This window comes from Lithobates pipiens, unplaced genomic scaffold (genome assembly GCF_037356315.1).
Source record: "Lithobates pipiens isolate NorthernLeopardFrog02 unplaced genomic scaffold, aLitPip1_a1.2 Scaffold_23, whole genome shotgun sequence".
In the NCBI taxonomy this organism is placed as follows: Eukaryota; Metazoa; Chordata; class Amphibia; order Anura; family Ranidae; genus Lithobates; species Lithobates pipiens.
In genome coordinates, this window is record NW_027507785.1 from 132,557,340 (window position 1) to 132,572,699 (window position 15,360).

A 15,360-nucleotide genomic window follows, 5' to 3' on the forward strand; every position below is an offset into this window, starting at 1 on the left:
CTTTAAAAACGCATATAAACGCAAACGCGGCTAAACGCGGTAGCGGCGTTTTGCCGCGTTTTACCGCGTTTTGCCGCGTTTTGCGTCTGAAACGCAGAAATTTTTGTTTCTGAACGCATTTTTTTGCTTCTGGAAAAACGAGATTAAACGCAACTGCATATAAACGGAAAAAAACGAGACTGTGTGCATGGACACATAGGATAACATTGAATGAGTTCAGGTGCAGTTGAAAAAACTGTCCAACTGCATCTGAACGCGCGTTTAACTGCGTCTCGTGTGCATGAGGCCTTACTTTTTATTTCTACACTGTTTAAAAAAAAAAAAAATCTGTCACTTTTATTCCTATTACAAGGAATGTAAACAGCCCTTGTAATAGAAAAAAGCATGACGGGTCCTCTAAAATATGAGATCTCAGGTCAAAAAGACCTCAGATCTCATATTTACACCAAAATGCAATAATAAAAAAAAAAATTGTCATTTAAAAAAAATAAAATGGCCCTTTAAGAGCTATGGGCGGAAGTGACATTATGACGTTGCTTCCGCCCTGCAGTGTCATGAAGATGGGTGGGGGCCATCTTCCCCTCACTTGTCTCCATGTCAGCCCAGGGGACAGACGCGATCGCCTCCGCTGCTGCCGACAGCTCTAGTAAGTGGCGGAGGGCACCGGATCGCTGGGGGGCCCTCTCCCGCCATAGATAAAAGTGATCTTGCGGCGAACCCCCCACAGAGACAACTTTTATCGGATCGCCGGCCGAACATGGGGATACCGGGGTTATGGCAGCTAGCTGCTGCCATAACAACGATATCCATCCCCCAATGTAGGGACGTACATCGGTGTGCTGCGTTCTGGAAGTGGTTAATGGGATAATAATTAAGCTGCTTTGCTGGTGATACTGATGAAGTTATGCCAAACGTATTTTAAAAGGCATTTGTTTTGTAGTGATGTAAATAATATTAATATTATGATTGTTGTTAGATTTTTTGGGGAAGTTACCACAACATTATCCCTGAGTTTTTAAGATCAAGGTTACAACTATGTTGGTGTCTCTTGTTAGATTTCCATTGTGTTTTTTTTAACCACTTGCTTACCGGGCACTGAAACCCCCTTCCTGCCCAGACCAATTTTCAGCTTTCAGCACTGTATAAATGATAATGTTTTATTCCTGCGCTACCACTGGTGATCTATCAAATGTCAGGGGCTGCTGCTTCTACCGGAATGGATCACACCGTATCCACTTAATATGAAACTAAAGATATGTTGGTATTGTGCTGCCCCTATATTAAATAACCTTCTGAGGGTGATAAGTATAATGCCTAGTTACATAAATCAGTAGTGTAATATAAAAATATATATATAAATGTCTACTGAATAATATCAAAAAGTGCAAAGTGCTACATTAAATAAAATAAACACACCACAGAGGTGATAGAATCCAAATAAATGAAAATCAAACAAACGTTAGTAACTAAAAACAGTCTCTTAAAAAATTACTATTTTGATAAAGTGCAGAGAAAATGCAAAAAAAAAAAAAAAAAAGTAAACGCACTACAGAGTCAATTGAAAATCTCCACGGAAACACAACTGCTTCAATTGAGTGCAAAGCCCAAAAACAGTGAATTGATCATAAAGTGCCAAGTGCGTCTTATAAATGTGCAAATAAGTAAACACTCTCCAGAGGTGATATAAGTGAACCACCCTAATAATAAACAAATGATATACAAGAAAATAAGAAAGAGTATACCTAGACCCCCTGATGAAGTCACGTGGTGTGTTGTCACACGTAGGGACGAGAAGGAAGCTGACTGTGGATGCACTTTCTGCTGATTACTAGAAAAAGGCTTTTTTCTATCTATTAATGTGTGAGTACCCTGTGTATGAAAATGTTTAATAAATGCTATTTGTGAAATACTACACTATGGTATTCCCTCTCTATTAATCTATTGGGTCCTATGGAGCATAAGAATAAAATTTAAAGGAGAAGGTGACCGAATTTTCCAGGAGAGAAGACATATAAAGAAATCTATATACCTTTATGGGAATCCCTCCTTGCTATAGGTAAGGGGCCACTGCCCACTAAAGTGCGATTACAGCGGGATTAAGCACTGGGAGATCCACACCTCGGTTGAATTTGCACAAGTTTGCACAAAGCACTTGCACTTAAAGGAGACTGTTGTTTATTTATGGACTTGAATATTTATATCTTTTTATTTTTTTTCCTTTTGATGGATTTCTATATGTATATTTAATCTATAGAGGCCGGATTCATTCTGATATAACGTATGTTACAGCCGGCTCTGTAGTGCGTTTACTACTATGTATATTTTTTGTTTAATTCTAAAGTTTATTTCCATGTGATCAGGAGAGGGTACCCTCTTTTTGGTCTAGCTATACTCTTTCTTATTTTCTTGTATATCATTTGTTTATTATTAGGGTGGTTCACTTATATCACCTCTGGAGAGTGTTTACTTATTTGCACATTTATAAGACACACTTGGCACTTTATGATCAATTCACTGTTTTTTGGCTTTGCACTCAATTGAAGCAGTTGTGTTTCCGTGGAGGTTTTCAATTGACTCTGTAGTGCGTTTACTTTTTTTTTTTTGCATTTTCTCTGCACTTTATCAAAATGGTAATTTTTTAAGAGACTGTTTTTAGTTACTTACCTTTGTTCACTTGATTTTCATTTATTTGGATTCTATCACCTCTGTGGTGTGTTAATTTTATTTTATTTAATGTAGCACTTTGCACTTTTTTGATATTATTCAGTAGACATTTATATATATATATTTTTATATTACACTATTGATTTATGTAACTAGGCATTATACTTATCACCCTCGGAGGGTTATTTAATATAGGGGCAGCGCAATACCAACATATCTTCAGCTTTCAGCACTGTCACCCTTTGAATGGCAATTGCGTGGTCATGCAACAGTTTACCCAAATGAAATTTTTATCATTTTTTTCACACAGATAGAGATTTCTTTTGGTGGTATTTAATTGCTGCTGGGTTTTTTATTTTTTGCTAAATAAAACAAAAAAGACCACAATAAAAAAAAAAAAAAAACTGTTTCATAGTTTGTTATACAATTTTGAAAACAGGTCATTTTTCTCCTTCACTGATGTGCACTGATGGGCACAGATAGGCTGCGCTGATGGGCACTCATAGGCGGCACTGATTGGTGCTGATGGGCACTGATAGGTGGCACTGATGGGCACTGGTAGGTGACACTGATAGGCAGCACTGCTCTGTGGCACTGATCATGAGACACTGGTGGGCATTGATGGGTGGCACTGTGGGCACTGGTAGGTGGCACTGGTGGGTACTGATAGGTGGCACTGGTAGGTGGCACAGTGGGCACTGGCAGATGACACTGGTGGGCACAGAAAATGCAGCCGCACCTTTCTGTGTGAGGGACTGAGGTCCCTCTGACAGAAGTCGGTGATTGGCTCTTTTTCCCCTCATGCTGACAGCACGAGGAAAAAAAATAATTACCGAGTTTCTGTTTACATCACATGATCAGCCATCATTAACTGACAGCTGATCACATGGTAAGGGGTTGAGATCGACCCCTTACTCGGATCTGTGATCAGCCGAGTCTCATGGGCTACAAGTAGTTAATGTAACTGCCTACTCCCAAACTGTCATTTGAAGAAAAACACATGGCCAAATATTATTCTACACACATTTTTTATTTTGCAGAAAAAAACCCAACAGAAACTAAATTAGAGATGCTATCTGACCTGACATCCAAATAAAAATAACTTAAAGTGGAGGTCCACCCTAAAACAAATAATGACATTAACAATCTCAAAAAAATAAAATAAAATTGTTTTTTTTTTAACTTACCAGAAATCCCTGTTGCTAGGCAGTCTTCCTAATCTGCCTCTTCCGCATCGCTGTTTCTTCAGCTCCTCCTCTTCGGTGATCGGCCCCGTTGTCTTCCGAGACATGTGTGTGTCCCATAAAACAACAGGGCCATTCACAAAGCGCTGAGTGACTCGCACATGCGCTGTAGGAAACGGGCAGCGAAGCCGCAAGGCTCCACTGCCTGTTTCCCTTAGTTAGGATGGTGGCGCCGGCACCCGTTTCGGTGGACGGATTGGCCTCGGGGGGGCCGACATCATGGGCTCGCTGGACAGGTAAGTGTCCTTATTAAAAGTCAGCAGCTACAGTGTTTGTAGTTGTTGACTTTAAAAAAAAAACAAAAAAAAAATGGCTGGACCTCTCCTCTTTAAAGAGGAGGGCCGGTTATACAAAAAAAAAAAAAAAGTCAGCAGCTGCAAACACTGCAGCTGCTGACTTAATCAACACACTCACCTGTCCAGGGCGCCCGCGATGTCGGCCGCCTGAGGCCGACCCGTCCCTCGGCTCTCGGGTCCCGGCGCCGCCATTCCTTGTAAGGGAAACAGGCAGTGGAGTCTTACGGCTTCACTGCCCGTTTCCTACTGCGCATGTGCGAGTCCCGCAGCTACTGCGCATGCGCGAGTCCCGCAGCGCTTTCTGAATGGGACGCGCTGTGTTCTGGAACACACAGTTCCCAGAACACAGCGCGACCCATTACCCAGAAGATGCCGCGACGAAGACAGAAGACAGAAGATCTCCGCGGAGGAGGAAGAGGAAGATTAGGAGAAAGTGCCTAGCAACAGGTTTTTCTGGTAAGTAAAAAAAAAAAAATTTTTTCATTTTTTTTTTTATATTTTTTTGTAATTTTTAATATTTTTTTTGTTTTCAGGGTGGCCCTCCACTTTAACAAGAAAGTGTGAATTAACGCTCACCAAACTTCTACTAACATGACATTAGCAGAAGGGGCCCAAAGGGTGGCGCTTGAAAAATGAACTTCCTCTTTATACTCTCATAGTACGTCACTACGTTCGTGTTTGTCGAACATCAATTTACGTATAGTTAGTATGCTAAACAAAATCCTGCACCCGTGCTTTTGACAAAAATCAGACACTCGGTCATGTATACGAGGCTTTAGATCACATACACTATACAACTTATGTTGTCTGATTTCCTTTAGACCTACCAAAACCATGTAGTGCAAGGCCCTGCCTGATTGCATACAAATTGAAACTCTTAAGGTTTGACCTCATATTATATGTTTTTGGTAAATCTGAAGGAAAAAATCTTCAAAAAATGTTATAATGTGTATCCAGCTTTAGTATGTTTTAGCCCATTGTGTTTTGCCATGGTAATGCGTGCATTATAACCAAAAGGTGTACTAAAATACACTGCAGTGCACTAAAATGCTATAAAAGGTGTGAGAAAATAAAGACTTTCTAATACGATACAAAGTCCTAAAGCCCCTGTTTCTTTTAGTTGAAAGACCCCACTGTAGTTCTCTCTTGAGTCAGGTAAGAAGCCCCCTTTACATTGGTAGTCATTTGAAATGCCCCTCTAGATATTATATTAGTGATTAGTGTAATTCCCTACTTACATTGGTGAAATATGTCAAGAGTTAGTTGTGGAGGGACTTTTAAGCTGCCCTTCCACATATACAAGCTTTCCATGTACAAGGAGATTCCACCACACGACCTGATGATACACTTGGCATACCCCCAGACAGCCAACATTCCTACATCTGAGCATACATTACTGTAAGCAGGGATTCTCTGGATATCCCTTTGCATGAGCCCACTGCATCTTCCAGATACAGACAATACATGGACTGCTTATAATATACATGGCTGACAACGCTTAAACTTTGTACTCACTATACAGTGCATCTGGAAAGTATTCACAGTGCTTAACTTTTTACACATTTTTTTATGTTACAGTCTTATTACAAAATGAATTAAATGTATTATTTTCCTCAAAATTCTACAAACAAGACCCCATAATTACAATGTGAAAGAAGTTTGTTTGAAATCTTTGCAAGTTAAAAAAAAAATAAAAACATAAAAAATCCCATGCACATAAGTATTCACTACCACAAGACTGAATTTTTTTAAAAATGTTTAATTTTTTTTATATATTTTGTTTTAAAATTTTGTAAACAGGGAATTTTTCTCCTTCATTGATGTATGCTGATGAGGCGGCAGTGATGGGCACTGATTGCTTACACTGATAGGCAGCACTGCTAGGTGGCACTGATTGGCACCACTGGTGGGCATTGATAGGTGGCACTTGTGGGCATCGATAGGTGGCACTCATGTGCATTGATAGGTAGCACTGGTGGGCACTATGGGCACAATGACAGGTGGCACTGGCGGGGGTACTAAATGGAACAGAGGAGGCAGATGTGCCTCCTTCCGCTTCGGGACAGATGTCCCTTTAACATAAGCCAGTGATCGGCTTTTTTTTCTACTCATGCTGTCAGCGTGAGGAGAAAAAAAATGACCACCGAGCTTTTGTTTACATCATGTGATCAGCTGTCATTGGCTGACAGCTGAACACATGCTAAGGGGCCAGGACCGGCCCCTTACTAGGATTGGTGATCAGCCGAGTCTCTGTGACTCAGTGATCACAGCGCGCTCCCCGTGCCCTGCAGGGAGTGTGCACAGGGGAGGACATCCTATGACGGCCTCCCGGAAATTGAGCTCCGCGCTGTAGCCGTCATTCGGCTATGGCCTGGACCTCAAGTGGTTAAGATGTTTCTACAACTTGATTGGAGTCCACCTGTGGTAAATTCAGTTGATTGGACATGATTTGGAAAGGCACACACCTGTCTATATAAGGTCCCACAGTTAACAGTGCATGTCGGAACACAAACCAAGCCATGAAGTCCAAGGAATTGTCTGTAGACCTCAGACAGGATTGTATCAAGGCACAGAAAAATGTCTGCAGCATTGAAGGTCTCAATGAGCACATTGGCCCCCATCATCCATAAATGGAAGAAGTTTGGAACCACCAGGACTCTAAATAGATCGGGCCACACAGCCAAACTGAGTGATTGGGGGAGAAGGGCTTTAGTCAGGGAGGTGAGCAAGAACCCAGTGGTCACTGTGACAGAGCTCTAGCATTTCTCTGTGGAGAGAGGCAAACCTTCCAGAAGAACAACCATCTCTGCAGCACTCCACGAATCAGGTCTGTATGGTAGAGTGGCCAGGTGGAAGCCACTCCTCAGTAAAAGGCACATGACAGACTGGCTGGAGTTTGCCAAAAGGCATCTGAAGGACTCTCAGACCATGAGAAACAAAATTCTCCGGTTTGATGAAACAAAGATTTAACTCTATGGCCTGAATTGCAAGCGTCATGTCTGGAGGAAACCAGGCATCACTCATCACTTCACCAATACCCTCCATACAGTGAAGCATGGTGGTGGCAGCATTATGCTGTGGGATGTTTTTCAGCAGCAGGAACTGGGAGACTAGTCAGGATTGAGGGAAAGATAAATGCAGCAATGTACAGAGACATCCTTGATGAAAACTTGCTCCAGAGTGCTCTTGAACTCAGACTGGGATAAAAGGTTCATCTTCCAACCATACAACAACCCTAAGCACACAGCCAAGTTAACAAAGGCATGGCTACGGGACAACTCTGTGAATGTCCTTGCGTGGCCCAGCCAGAGCCCAGATTTGAACCCAATTGAACATCTCTGGAGAGATCTGAAAATGGCTGTGCACCGACACTCCCCAGCCAACCTGATGGAGCTTGAGAGGTCCTAAAAAGACGAATGGGAGAAACTGTCCAAAAATAGGTGTGCCTAGCGTGTAGCATCATACTCAAAAAGACTTGAAGCTGTAATTGGTTCCAAAGGGGCTTCAACAAAGTATTGAGCAAATGCTGTGAATACTTGTGATTTTTTTTTTTTTTTTTTTTTTTTATAAATTTGCAAAGATACTTCTTTCACATTGTCATTATGGGGTATTGTTTGTAGAATTTTGAGGAAAATAATGAATTGAATCAATTTTGGAATAAGGCTGTAACATAACAAAATGTGGAAAAAGTGCAGCGCTGTGAATACTTTCCGGGTGCCCTGTATATACTCTATCCCCTGCAGAAGTTTATTAACACATGTTGGTTATCCATAAAGCTGTTGTCATGTATTACATACGATCTGTTGGTATTTATAAGGTCATGTGGAATATAGAGTGTTTTTATATACACAGTTCTATGAGGACTAAGCACTTTTTGTCAACCGTAAAATGTTTTCTTCTGTTTTATGGAATTTTGTACAATAAACTTTGATGATTTTATATTTTTATTGTATGGATACTAGTTTTTCTGTGTATGCACCTTAAAAGTCCCTCCACATATAACTCTTGACATGTTTTAATGAATACCAGGGGATGATTGTGCAGTACAATTAGGAATAGTTCCTCCATTCTTGCGTTACCCTTACATTGGGGCTCCAGTAAGGAAGAATCTTTTTAAATTCATTGTCAGTGGGGAAATGATCTCTTACTTTGGTGTTTGGTGGAGAACGGTCCCCTTACCTTGGTGGTCAGTGAAGAAGTATCCCCTTACACTGGAGTCCATTGGAGAAGGGACCTATTACCTTGGTGTCCAGTGGTGAAGAGACCTCTTACATTGATGGTCAGTGTGGAAAGGACCTCTTTCCCTGGTGGAGAAAGATCCCCTTACCTTGGTGGCCAGTGGAGAAGGACCCCCTTACACTGGAGTCCATTGGAGAAGGGACCTATTGCCTTGGTGGCCAGTGATGATTGATTGACCTCTTACATTGTGATTACAGTAATTATTGTGATTAAAGTGGTGATTGACCTCTTACATTGATGGTCAGGGCATCAGAGACCTCTTTCTCTGGTAGAGAAGGGTCCCTCTATATTGGTGGTCAGTGGAAAAGTGCCTCCTTAGGCCGACCATAGGTGGTTTGAATTTTGACACGTTCAGCAGGATATACTGTATAATAGGATTTCCACATGTTCATCAATTTTATTCAATAAAAGCACCAATTTAGTGCATTAACCTATATATAGCAACCAATCAGCATAGAACATAGCCACCATCATCCTGCTGCTGTCCCCATGGTACCCCAGCCCTGGCTCCAGTGCGAATTGCACAGGACTCCTGTGCGTCTTTTGGTCCATTTCAGGTCAGAATTCAGCAAAAAAATTCATGCTAAAATCAGACCTGAAACAGTGAATGGAGATGCACCGGACCCCTGCTGTGAGCCGTTCTGTGCTCTAGTGTGAACCCAGCCTAAGCTCATCCCATCACTATACACATCAGCCACCATATTCCCTTCTAGCTTATGTGCAGTGCAGCATACCTGATTCGGTCATAGTACTGCCCCCAAGTCTGAAAACTGGGCCTGGGTCCTTCTCCCCAGTGACTCCTGTCACTTTTTACATTTTGTGCAGCTCTGTTTTGTTCCACCTGCACAGGCACACCATTTATTCACAGGAATCTGTCCAGTCTTCTACCATGGCATATTTATCAGTGGAAAACAAATGCAGTGATCACTGAAATAGTAGTTCATTGACACTTCCCGCAGTCCTGTAACCGAAGGTCCGTACTCCGATACAGACCAGAAGCTGCAGAAAGAGCCGCAGGAGCCAGTGATCCACTGATTGCAAATGCAGATCTTTGCAGGCTTCTATGCAAAAAATAATTAAAAAAATTATAATAAATGCACATTGTTTTCCTGAAAATATGAGTACATTTACTTATTTAGTTTTAAAAAGCTGGACTTTGAACATAAATCAAAATATATTGTTGCAAATGCTTCTGTAATGTCCAAAATTGTAATCACTTTTATATATTTACTATCCTTGTGCTGGTGATCCTATTACTAAAGGCAAACCCACAGGCATTTTTCTGTGGCATGAACACCTTTTTACTGCCCTCCAGAGTTAGATTAAAGGCAGCCACAGAGTACTGTGATATACTCTACGCTACATTGCTGTAACACTAGAGGGCGCACACATCCTTAGAAACATCATACAAAGAGTTTACAGGATGAGCACAGGGCAGGGAGAACAACATACGAAGTAAGGCGAAAAAATGTTTTTATATATATAATACAAAAAACAATGCATTCTTGCTTCACAAAACTGAGTATTCTTGTGTGCAACTTTAGGCTGCATTCACACCTGAGCGTAGCGTGTTTGAACGTTTTTACCGGCGTTTTGTCGCGCGACAACGAGCGTTTTGTCACACTACAACGCGCGACAACGAGCGTTTTTTAACTTCAGCGTTTTTTTTCAGCCAATAGGAAAAATATTTTTCATCTGCTTATTTTTTCTTGAGCAGATACAGCGTCAAAACGCCCGTAGAAACGCTCGTTGTCGCGCTAAACGCTCGAATCGAGCGTTTCCATTAGTTTCTATGGGAATGAAAACGCCCAAATCAGCCCAATTCGCGCAACAAAAAAGGGTCCGGAACTTGTTTGCGCTTCAGGCGTAGGGCTTCAGGCGACATGGAGTGGAGATGTGAACCATCTCCATTGAGAATAATGGATTTTTTCCCCTCCAGCGTTTTGTAGCTTCAGGCGTAGGGCTACAAAACGTTCAGGTGTGAACGGGCTGTCAGTTCCAACTTAAAGTTCCTCCTCCTCTGCAATATTTAGCACATTTTTATTGGGGGGGGTGGGGCGTGACCTGGTTTTGATAAGTACCTGCTCCCACTTCTGTTCGGATCCCCTAGTTCCCCTCCCTCCTCGCAGTCGCCTGGGACACGTCAGATGTCCCAAAAGACTGCAGGACCATTCACAAATTGGGCAGCCAGCCGCAAGCTGTCACAGCTGGGTGCTCACAGTTAAGATGCTGGCACCAGAGACCGAAGCTCAGTGATAAAAACGGCTGGGGTGAGTACAGCACTGGATCATGGGACAGGTGAGTGTCTGTTTAGTAAAAGTCAGCAGTTACAGTTTTTGTAGCTGCTGACTTTCAGTTTTCAGAAATATGATTGGAGCTCCCTTTTAATGTATTTTATATTAATACATAACTGCATTAAGTAGTGTTTTGTAACTTTTTTTTTTTACTGTAATGCATTACCTGCATTAAGGTAAAAAATAAAGTCCATATGCTGTCCCCCCCTCAAATACTTACCTGAGCTTTCTCTCAATCCAGCGCTGTGCCCATTTGCTGGTCTCTGTTCCTCTTTTCACAGGACAAAATTGAGAGCAGTGGGAGCCATTGCCTCCTGCTGCTGTCAGTTAAATCCTGTCAGGAGGGCGTGGGGGGTGGGTCCAAGCTGTGCTGTGTGTGTCTATGGACCACTAATATTCTTGCAGAGCAGGTAAGTATAAACCTCATTATCCATGGAAAAAAAAGAGGAGCCTTGACAATTACTGTCAACAGTCAACTTATATCTAGTGGTGCACTGAAATAACATTTTGGACCGAAGCCAAAAATTCAGGATTGCTGTAAAACCACAGCAAAATCACGTGCGTTTTTGGTGGCCATTGTTGGGACCTTATTTCTATCGGCAAAATGCAGATAACCCTATGTTTAGGCTGATCATTGTTGGTGGCCGATATATCGGTGTATTCCTAATTATTATAAAAACAAATAAAAACTTGCGCTATGTGTTAATTTGTGTAAAGAACCAAAAATGAATAAAAGTGAAATAAGATAAACAACCTGCAGCTGCTGTCCACCAAGTGCTAAATCACCTCAAATCCAAATCCAAATCCAAATAACACAGCGTTTGCAGTTTAGAATAATACAATGACAAAAATTATTTATGTGACAAAAAACAAAAACCTTTACAAAACGTATAAAGTGCTCGGTGCTCCAAAAAGAGCTAAAAAGGTGCTGAGGTGCTTCTTGTAAACATGCTGTGCCAGATGGTGCCATACTCCCCTCTTGTATCTCCACTCACCAGAAAAAATGGACCCTTAGCTTTGCAGTCTGGGGGTCAAACACACTTGTGCCTGACGTTGGGAAGATGGGTCTCTGAATCTCCTTTCTAAGGTCTCCAAATATTGGTCTTTGGGGCAGCTAAGATATCCACCAGGCTCGACAAAAAAAACGCTGTTGGTTGTAAAACCGCAAATGCGTCAACGCATTTCGCCCCTCCTCCAGGGCGTCATCAAGGACATCACTTCCGGTTTCTAGATGATCCAATTTATACCCAAGGAGAGAGAACCTCCACTCTATTATTTCCTTCTTTTTATCTGTTTAAATATACCATTAAGGCTAGGTTCACATCTATGCGGATGCGCTTGATGCATTTTTCAGGCACGTTTTGCAGTGCGTTTTGCGTTTTTAAACCATAGTTTTTTATGCGTTTTTGCATGCAGTTTTCATGCATTTTGCGTTTTACATTTATTTCGTTTTTTTTCTCTCTTTAAACTCACTGTAAACACACTGTATATTGCTGGATGCTAAGGAGGGGGCCGGGAAGCCGGCCGCCATGTCCTTAACCACTTCCCTCCCGGCCTATAGCAGATTGACGGCCAGGAATTGTTTCTGTTATCCTGACTGGGTGTCATATGACGTCCAGCAGGATAACATACCGGTGCGCACCTGCGGGGACGCACAGCGCAGCAATCATGAGTGCAGTGTGTCAGTCTGACACGCTGCATCTCAGATCATGGTAAGAAGCCTCTGACAGAGGCTTCTTACCACGTGATCAGTTGTGACAAATCACAGCTGGTTGTCGCCTGAACCAGTAAATGCCAGTAAATAACATTCCTTGGTACGCACTGACAGGGAGAGCCGATTGGCGGCTCTCCCTGTCAGAGGGTGGTCTGTGCTGATAATCAGCACATATCAGCACAGCCCCCATTACATGTGCCAATCAGCTGCCAATCAGTGTCCAATAGCAGCCAGTCAGTGCCCCTCAATAAAGTCTCCCAGTACCCACCACAGTGCCAATCAGAGCCCACCACAATGCCAGTCAGTGCCCAGTAACACCTGTCACGTCTATCAGTGCTGCATATCAGTGCCGCCTATCGGTGCCCATCAGTGCTGCCTCATCAGTGCTGCCTCATCAGTGCCCGTCAGTGAAGGAGAAAGCAAAATTTTATGACAGAAACTAAGTAAAACTTTTTTTTTTCTCAAAAATGTCGGGCTTTTTTAGTTTGTTTAGCAAAAGATAAAAACCCAGAGGTGATCAAATACCACCAAAAGAAAGCTCTATTTGTGGGAAGAAAATTAAAAGAATTTAGTTTGGGTACACTGTATGACTGTGCAATTGTGGTTGAAAGTGCGACAACGCTGAAAGCTGAAAATTGTCCTGGGCAGGAAGGGCGAAAGTGCCTGTTATTGAAGTGGCAGCAGCTGCGCTTTGCCAATGGTTTGGTGGCGCTGTCCCATTGATTTCAATGGGCAGGGGCACTTTTGAAGCAGTGTATACACCGCTCGTACAGCGCTGCAAAGATGCGGCTTGTGGGACTTTTTTACCATCCTGCAAGCGCACCACTTCAGTGTGAAAGCCCTCGGTCTTTCACACTGCAGAGACAGGAGAGGCTCTTTACAGGCGCCATTTTTAGGGCTGTAGCGCCTGTAAAGCCCCGCAGTGTGAAAGCCTAGGGGTCTGATACTGAATAAATGTGTACGGTAAGTTCAAGCACTTTATGGTGTCTGCTATACAGCTAAACTGTTAAGCTGGCCATACATACAGTTTTCATATTCAATTTCCTTTAGATTTACCTTCAACTATGTAGTGCAAAGGCCTTCCTCATTTCATACAAATTGAACGTGTTTAGGTTTCATCTCATATTATATGGTTTTGGTAAATCTAAAGGAAATTTGTATAATGTGTGGCCAGCATTACTTTGTTTAAAAATAGCAATATATTAGTATGGAAAACATAGTTAGCACACAGGCTGCAACATGTCGTTTGAGGATTAAAGAGCTGAATAATTGACTTTGTTCTGATTTTCATAGCATCGCTATGTCAAGACAGGATGGAAATGTTCAAGTGCCGTTGGGTACTGGTTTCTGGAACAGTCGAAAACCAACTCAGTACAGCAAAGAAACTCAGGACCTGTTGAAAGGTGATGTTATATATTTAGTAAATGGCTGTCAATTTCATTGTTGTTGGGACTAAACTTAAAGTGGATGTAAACCTGATTCATGAAATTTGAGCTGGGCACATATATCTGCAGTGTTTCCTTATCTCTCTTCAAAGCACGATGTTCCATAGCTTTCTCCTGCCCCGTTCTTTTATTATCAGCATGAGAACTCCTGACAAGTTCTCAGACACAGGAGATAAAAGCAGCCAAAGTTTTGTGTTGGGGAGGATGCTATAAATAGATTAGCAGAGCCCTGAATAGTTCAAGGAACAGGACTGAAAGTCTGTACCTATGAGGGGAGGGGGTGTGTGCCTTTCCTCCAATCAGCTGTCTTAGCTGTATGCCCAGGCTTCACTATAGTGCTAACCAGGAAGAGAAAATCTCCTAACACATCTGAAATTTCTAAAGAATATATAAAGCTGAAGACAGCAGATATACATGTAAAACTTATGTAGGGAGATTTGTTTCATCCCTGTGTGTCATCTGAGGCTGTTCACTTCACCGGGTATATGTGAGGGTTTACATCCACTTTAATGCTGAGAGTTGTAATACCTATACTTTTCTATATACATCCTATTTAACATAAGCATTGGGAAAAACACAATATAACCTACATCAGTGGCTCTCAACCTCAGTCCTCAAGTACCCCCAACCAGCCATGTTTTGGGAATTTTTCTTAGATAAAATAGCTGTCCAAAATACCAAGCCATTGACTCTGATTTAAAGCACCTCTGCAAGATAATGGAAAACCTGCAAACATGGCTTGTTGGGCGTACTTGAGAATAAAGGCTGAGAACCACTGACCTACATGACTTTCAAAACTAGATGTGTTTAATCATCAGCATTAGTTTTCACTACCCCTGCTACTTAGATTTGTGGATTATTTACCTTACTAAAGGCTATTCTTGGTGAAAAAAGAAAAGGGTGCAGTATGCTTTCTGTGAAACTAGCAAAAGTTCCAGAACAGGCAATGCTGAAGAAGTGTCATGGTGGTGCAGTATGTGTAGAGGAGAAGTGCAGAAAGCATGACATAGCAAGCAGTATCTGCATGGGGGACTTGTGGAGGGTACGATATTGAAGAATATGTGCAGTGAAGTGCAGAGGACATAAAGGCAAATAGTATGTTAAGAGGAGGAGTATGAAGGCTATAACAGCAAATAGTACTGTATGTGTAGGGGAAGAGTGCAGAGGGTATAAAAGAGAGCAGTATGTGCAGGTGGGGAGTGCAGAGGGCATGACAGTGGGCTGTATGCGCAGGAGAAGAGTGAGAAGGGTATACGTGCTGGCAGCATGTAGAGGAGAATGATGTGGAGGGTATAAGAGCAGGCAGTATGTGCATAGGGTATGAGAAAGGGCATCATACGCAAGGGAGGAATGCAAAAGGTATAAAAGTGACCTGTATGTGGATGGTATGAGATTTGAAGTCATGCATAGGGTATGGGAAGAGGCTGTATGTGCAAGGGAGAGACATAGAGGGTATGTGTAGGG

At 42.1% G+C, this 15,360-nt stretch overlaps 1 protein-coding gene across 3 annotated transcripts in view; it reads left to right on the forward strand.

The window, feature by feature from the left end:
* CUNH22orf23 (chromosome unknown C22orf23 homolog) overlaps positions 1-15,360 on the forward strand; it is a 95,440-nt gene that overhangs the window by 5,952 nt on the left and 74,128 nt on the right. For 2 of the 3 annotated variants that reach the window (XM_077452384.1, XM_077452386.1), the window contains exon 2: positions 13,745-13,854. In XM_077452384.1, coding sequence (XP_077308510.1) covers positions 13,745-13,854 — 110 coding nt within the window. Of the gene's footprint in view, positions 1-4,755; positions 4,863-13,744; positions 13,855-15,360 lie in introns of those variants that run through there. The other variant, XM_077452387.1, reaches the window with a different exon arrangement.